This window comes from Oncorhynchus mykiss, chromosome 27, assembly GCF_013265735.2.
Source record: "Oncorhynchus mykiss isolate Arlee chromosome 27, USDA_OmykA_1.1, whole genome shotgun sequence".
Classification (NCBI taxonomy): domain Eukaryota; kingdom Metazoa; phylum Chordata; class Actinopteri; order Salmoniformes; family Salmonidae; genus Oncorhynchus; species Oncorhynchus mykiss.
In genome coordinates, this window is record NC_048591.1 from 36,857,826 (window position 1) to 36,865,023 (window position 7,198).

Sequence of the window (7,198 nt, forward strand, 5' to 3'; positions counted from 1 at the left end):
CCCTCGCTCTCTATCCCTCTCCCCCTCGCTCTCTATCCCTCTCCCCCTCGCTCTCTATCCCTCTTCTTTCTCCCTCTCTCCCCCCTCTCAGTATGATGGTAACGTGTGGCCAGTGGATGCAGTCCAAACACGTGTGACCCGTGCGTTGCCGGTGGATACGCGTCATGGTAACGTGGCATTGATTCCGTTGCGCGGCAGCGAGAATGAGATGCGGAACAGCGTTGCAGCTTTCACTGCCGACCCGCTTGGCGTGAGTCAATCCTCCAATCACTGGGGCCAACCCAAGGTTGTGGGCCTATCAGAGACCTCCATGCTGACACAGCCCCCCCCCCCCCAGCCCTGTCCTGAGTCCCATGATGCAGTGTGTGTGTGTTTGTGGTCAGGAGGGGGGCGGAGTTGACCCTGTGGTCAGGATGGATAACCTCTGAACTCTGATTAACCCTGATTACGCTTATCGCAACCCCTACAGAGAGAGAGAGAGAGAGAGAGAGAGAGAGATTTCAATTGGCTATATTAGAACTGTTTAATTTGATCCTGAGTGTAGGTTATTTCCCTGACATCTGGAATCAAGGACTCATAACCCCAATCTTTAAGAACTGAGACAAATTTGACCCGAACAATTACAGAGGCATTTGTGAGAACAGTAACCTGGGGAAGGTTTTCTGTAGAATTATAAATGTAAGAGTTCTAAACTTCCTTAATGAGCACAATGTCTTGAGTAAAAGCCAAATTGGATTTATACCAAAACATCGCACGACTGATCATATTTACAGCCTACACACCCTGATAGATAAACATGTCCACCAAAATAATACCAAAATATACACTTGCTTTATCGACTTCCAATAAGCATTTGATTCTATTTGGCATACATGCACTCTTCAATATTTACATTAACGAATTGGCCACTATTCTAGAAAAACCCTTAGCCCCTGGTGTTAGTCTCCACAATTCAGATAAATGCCTACTCTTCGCAGATGACCTGTGCCTGCTGTCACCCACAGCACATGGCCTACAGCAGAGCCTGGACCTGCTATAGCAGTACTGCCAGACCTGGGCCCTGGCAGTAAACCCCCAAAAGACTAAAATAATGATTTTACAGAGAAGATCCAGATCTCAGGGAATTAGACCAAAGTTCTCAATTGGTACAAAATTCAAAAGCAAATTGAAATACCTATTCAAATTTGGCTAAAACTAATTGAATGTGTCATTGAACCAATTGCACTTCATGGCAGCGAGGTGTGGGGTCCACTTGCAAAACAAGATTTCACCAAATGGGACAAACACCCCATTGAAACTCTGCATGCAGAGTTCTGTAAGATTCTCCTCCTACATGTCCAGAGGAAAACTACAAACAATGCATGCAGGGCAGAATTAGGCCAATATCCACTTATAATAAAAACTCAAAAAAGAGCTATTAAGTTTTGGAAACATCTAAAATACAGTGACCACCTCTCATATCATTACCCAGCCCTGCAATGCTAAGAGCTGAGCAAAGAAAAGAGTCCCCTCATCCAGCTGGTCCTGGGGCTGAGTTCACACACCTGTTCTACTAACGCACTGAAGGACCAGAACATCCAATCAATCAGGATAAACCAAATGACAACACAGTCAAAACAAAACTATATTGCTTATTGGGAAACACAAGCACAAACACAAAGCAAAATGCAGTGCTATCTGGCCTGAAATCGACAGTACACCGTGGCTAACTATTTGACCATGGTTACAGGGAGGGAGGGGGAGGGAGAGGGGGGGGAGGGAGGGAGAGAGAGAGGGAGGGAGGGAGGGAGGGAGAGGGGGGAGGGAGGGAGAGGGGGGAGGGAGAGGGGGGGGGGAGAGGGGGAGAGGGAGGGAGGAAGGGGAGGGAGAGGGAGGGGGAGGGGGGGGGAGAGGGGGAGAGGGAGGGAGGAAGGAGAGGGAGGGGGAGGGAGGGAGGGAGAGGGAGGGGAGGGGGGGGAGAGGGAGAGGGGGGGGGGAGGGAATTCATGGAGCTTTTTTTTTCATCAGGTGTGTGTGTTCTGGATATAGTGATCATAAATTTAAGCAACAAGGCACGAGGGGCTGTGGTATATAGCCAATATATCACGGCAAAGGGCTGTTCTTAGGCACTACACTAATGTACCCTTAGCTGTGGTACATTGGTCATATACCACAAACCCCTATTATAACTGGTTACCAACATAGTTAGAGGAGTACAAATAAATGTTTTGTCATAGCTATGGTATACGGTCTAATATACCACGGCTGTCAGCCAATCAACATTCAGGGCTCAAACCACCCAGTTTGTAATGTTTTCTACGTACCCCTCTGACCCTGGGCAATTGTGTGTAGGCTTGCTGTGTCTCTGTCTTTCTGTATCTTGCTGTGTCTGTGTCTTTCTGTGTCTCTGTGTCTTTCTGTGTCTCTGTGTCTTTCTGTGTCTCTGTGTCTTGCTGTGTGTCTCTGTGTCTTGCTGTCTCACTGTGTCTCGCTGTCTCACTGTGTCTCGCTGTCTCACTGTGTCTCGCTGTCTCACTGTGTCTCGCTGTCTCACTGTGTCTCACTGTGTCTCGCTGTCTCTGTGTCTCGCTGTCTCTGTGTCTCGCTGTCTCTGTGTCTCGCTGTCTCTGTGTCTTACTGTGTCTCTGTGTCTCTGTGTCTTGCTGTGTGTCTGTGCCTGGCTGTGTCTGTGTCTCTGTGTCTTGCTGTGTGTCTCTGTCTTGCTGTCTCTTGCTGTGTCTCTGTCTTGCTGTCTCTGTCTCTTGCTGTGTCGCTGTGTCTCTGTGTCTTGCTGTATCTGTGTCTCGCTGTGTCTTGCTGTGTCTGTGTCTCGCTGTGTGTCGCTGTGTGTCTTGCTGTGTCTCGCTGTGTCGCTGTGTCTCGCTGTGTCTCTGTGTCTCGCTGTGTCGCTGTGTGTCTGTGTCTTGCTGTGTCTCGCTGTCTCGCTGTGTCTCTGTGTCTTGCTGTGTGTCTCTGTGTCTGTGTCTCGCTGTGTCTCTGTGTCTCGCTGTGTCGTCTCTGTGTCTCTGTGTCTCGCTGTGACGTCTCTGTGTCTCGCTGTGTCTCGCTGTGTCGCTGTGTGTCTTGCTGTGTCGTCTCTGTGTCGCTGTGTCTCTCTGTGTCTCGCTGTGTCTCGCTGTGTCTCGCTGTGTCGCTGTGTGTCTTGCTGTGTCGTCTCTGTGTCGCTGTGTCACTCTGTGTCTCGCTGTGTCTCGCTGTGTCTTGCTGTGTCGCTGTGTGTCTTGCTGTGTCTCTGTGTCTTGCTGTGTCGCTGTGTGTCTTGCTGTGTCTCTGTGTCTTGCTGTGTCGCTGTGTGTCTTTCTGTGTCTCGCTGTGTCTCGCTGTGTCTTTGTGTCTTGCCGTGTCTTGCTGTGTCTCTGTGTCCTGGCTGATGACAAACAGGATTGTGAATCCATAAATAACACTGACTGTGTGTGACATAGCTGTTAGCACTCACCATTACACTTGACAGAGTTCATGTCAGCCAGTCTGAATAAATGAATCTCTCTCTCCCTCCACTCTCCCTCCCTCCACTCTCCCTCCCTCCACCCCCCCTCTCTCTCTCCCTCCTCTCTCTCTCCCTCCCTCCACCCCCCCTCTCTCTCCCTCCCTCCACCCCCCCCTCTCTCTCTCCCTCCCTCCACCCCCCCCTCTCTCTCCCTCCACTCTCCCTCCCTCCACTCCCCCTCTCTCTCCCCCCTCTCTCTCTCCCTCCACCCCCCCTCTCTCTCTCCTTCCACTCCCCCTCTCTCCCTCCCTCCTCTCTCCCTCCTGCCACCCCCCCCTCTCTCTCTCTCTCTCCCAATACCCCCCCTCCCTCCCTATACCTCCCCCTCTCTCTCTTCACCCCCCCTCTCTCTCTCTCTTCACCCGCTCTCTCTCTCTCTTCACCCCCTCTCTCCCTCCCTCCACTCCCCCTCTCTCCACTCTCCCCCCTCCACCCCTCTCTCTCCCTCCACTCCCTCTCTCTCTCTCCCTCCACCCCCTCTCTCTCTCCCTATACCCCCCTCTCTCTCTCTTCACCCCCCTCTCTCTCTCTTCACCCCCCTCTCTCTCTCTTCACCCCCCTCTCTCTCTCTTCACCCCCCTCTCTCTCTCTCTCTTCACCCCCCTCTCTCTCTCCCTCCACCCCCCCCTCTCTCTTCCTTCACCCCCCCCTCACTCTTCCTCCACCCCCCCTCTCACCCTCCACCCCCCTCGCTCACCCTCCAACCCCCCTCACTCTTACCCTCACCCCCCCTCGCTCCTCTCTCGCACCCTCCACCCCCCCTCTCTCTGTCCCCCTCCAACCCCCCTCGCTCACCCTCCACCCCCCCTCGCTCTTACCCTCACCCCCCTCACTCTCACCCTCCACCCCCCCTCGCTCCTCTCTCACCCCCCCTCTCTCTGTCCCCCTCCACCCCCCCTCGCTCTCACCCTCCACCCCCCCTCGCTCTCACCCTCCACCCCCCCTCGCTCCTCTCTCTCACCCCCCCTCGCTCTCACCCTCCACCCCCCCTCGCTCCTCTCTCTCACCCCCCCTCTCTCTGTCCCCCTCCACCCCCCCTCGCTCACCCTCCACCCCCCCCTCGCTCTTACCCTCCACCCCCCCTCGCTCCTCTCTCTCACCCTCCACCCCCCCTCACTCTTACCCTCCACCCCCCCTCGCTCCTCTCTCTCACCCTCCACCCCCCCTCTCTCTGTCCCCCTCCAACCCCACCTCTCTCTCTATATCCCTCTGTCTCTCAGCTCTTTAGAGATGTCTGATAATGGGGCCAGACAAGGTGAGACATCATTATCTAATGTTTGTTCATGTGTAAGAGTGCCTGTGTGGTTATCTAATCGTCTGTGTGTGTTTCATAGGGGAGAGACCACCAGCTATAGAACCCACAAACTCTTCAGAACATTCCAGTAATGGCACCCCCCCCCCCCCCCCCCCCCCCCCCCACGCACACACACACACCTGTGCCTATAAACTGGACCTCTAAGCAGGGGAAGCAGGTGTGTCATGAGGATTGAGAGAGACTGCTACCACAGTGCCTTTTACAACTGCAGTGCACCCTGGGATACATCGAGGACCTGGAAGACGTTCCCGGTATAGACTGAGGGAGGGACAGAACTAGAACACAGACTGTTACCGGAGCAGCATGACAGTACAGACTGTTACCGGAGCAGCCTGACAGTACAGACTGTTACCGGAGCAGCCTGACAGTACAGACTGTGTCTCTCTGAGAGGCCTGGAGAACCTGTGACAGGTGGGAGATAATGGAATGACCTTCACTGGCAATCCAGCCTTCAGTGTCCCCATATGTCCCATAATAACTCTATCCCTTCCTCTAACCATGTCGATCTCCCTGGTTTTTAACTTTCCCCCACATCTACACCTCCCTGAGACTCCCCCATCTATAAAGTGTTCACCCCACTCCCCAGTGTTCTCCTTACCTGTTTTCTAGACTTGTGTAATTATTTATTTCTCCAGCAGAGGGAGCAGCATATGAACGTAAGGGGGACAACCATGACCATTATTCAACATTAAGTTGGTTCCACTAGTCAAGAGGGAGCCATAGAGACGTGTCCGAGTTGATTTATGTAGTGACGTCATTACTCCCAACTCTAGGCCAAACCTGTATATATGTATACACACACACTCACACAGGCCCTCAGAACTGTTTTTGGGCAAGGAAATAAGTGCTCACTCTGTTTACCATTTGTGTAAGACTGTGGTGTCCTTCCTGTCTGCTACTCTGTACACTTCAACAAGCGTTTCAGTCAGAACTACATTCCTAGTTCAGTGATGACATGTGGAGGAGTCCGTAAGGAGAGCATTAATTAACACCTGACCGTGTGGTTAACCAGCCTGATCTCCTGAGCTCACATTCTGGTTCACTTCAGTAAAAACGAAATGTGATGATGCTCAGTGATGAGTCTGGTTTCACCAGGCTAGTGTGACTGACTGGTCAGAAATTGTCTACTTTTCTGGGGACGCAACAACACGCACAAGTGGTGTATTCTCATGAATGTGAACCTAACACTCTCAATCATCATATTAAATGTAACATGACAGCTTTAACCTGCCTCTGTCTTATAACTGTATCTAAGTGAAAGTAACTTTTGTCAATTCTGCAGTTCTTCAGATGATAACTGTAGATATGAATTTTAATAAATAAAGTCAATGTAATTTGGATCTGTGTGTGAAAATATGTAGCACCCTCTGACTCTACACCCATTCCATTCTTTCCTCTGCGTCTGTTCTCTGAATGGCAACCCAACTGTTTCCATAGTGCCCATCTACCCGTGGTTGTCTGTTCTCTGACAACCCAACTGTTTCCATAGTGCCCAACTACCCGTGGTTGTCTGTTCTCTGAATGACAACCCAACTGTTTCCATAGTGCCCATCTACCCATGGTTGTCTGTTCTCTGAATGACAACCCAACTGTTTCCATAGTGCCCATCTACCCGCAGTCATCTGTTCTCTGACAACCCAACTGTTTCCATAGTGCCATCTACCCATGGTCATCTGTTCTCTGAATGACAGCCCAACTGTTTCCATTGTGCCCATCTACCCGCGGTCATGTGTTCTCTGACAACCTAACTGTTTCCATATTGCCCAATTACCCGTGGTAGGTATGTTGAACAGTATAAAACAAGAGAGTCTGCTAAATGACTCACCACTGTAAGTCTCTGGATAAGAGAGTCTGCTAAATGACTCACTACTGTAAGTCTCTCTGGATAAGAGTGTCTGTTAAATGACTCACTACTGTAAGTCTCTCTGGATAAGAGAGTCTGCTAAATGACTACTGTAAGTCTGGATAAGAGTGCTAAATGACTCCCTACTGTAAGTCTCTGGATGAGAGAGTCTGCTAAATGACTACTGTAAGTCTGGATAAGAGAGTGCTAAATGACTCACTACTGTAAGTCTGGATAAGAGTGCTAAATGACTCCCTACTGTAAGTCTCTGGATGAGAGAGTCTGCTAAATGACTCCCTACTGTAAGTCTCTGGATGAGAGAGTCTGCTAAAAGACTCCCTACTGTAAGTCTCTCTGGATAAGAGAGTCTGCTAATAGACTCCCTACTGTAAGTCTCTCTGGATAAGAGAGTCTGCTAAATGACTCCCTACTGTAAGTCTCTGGATGAGAGTCTGCTAAATGACTCCCTATTGTAAGTCTCTGGATGAGAGAGTCTGCTAAATGACTCACTACTGTAAGTCTCTGGATAAGAGTGCTAAATGACTCCCTACTG

The 7,198-nt window shown here is 50.9% G+C and overlaps 1 protein-coding gene across 4 annotated transcripts in view; it reads left to right on the forward strand.

Annotated features, from left to right (window-relative positions):
• LOC110507948 (arf-GAP with Rho-GAP domain, ANK repeat and PH domain-containing protein 1) overlaps positions 1-6,142 on the forward strand; it is a 156,042-nt gene extending 149,900 nt beyond the window's left edge. For 2 of the 4 annotated variants that reach the window (XM_036965234.1, XM_036965238.1), the window contains 2 exons: positions 92-250; positions 4,822-6,142. In XM_036965234.1, the coding sequence (XP_036821129.1) occupies positions 92-250; positions 4,822-4,842 (180 nt within the window). In that variant the 3' untranslated portion in view covers positions 4,843-6,142. Of the gene's footprint in view, positions 1-91; positions 251-4,707; positions 4,743-4,821 lie in introns of all 4 variants that reach the window. The other 2 variants (XM_036965235.1, XM_036965236.1) reach the window with 2 other exon arrangements.
• Positions 6,143-7,198: the final 1,056 nt, after the last annotated feature.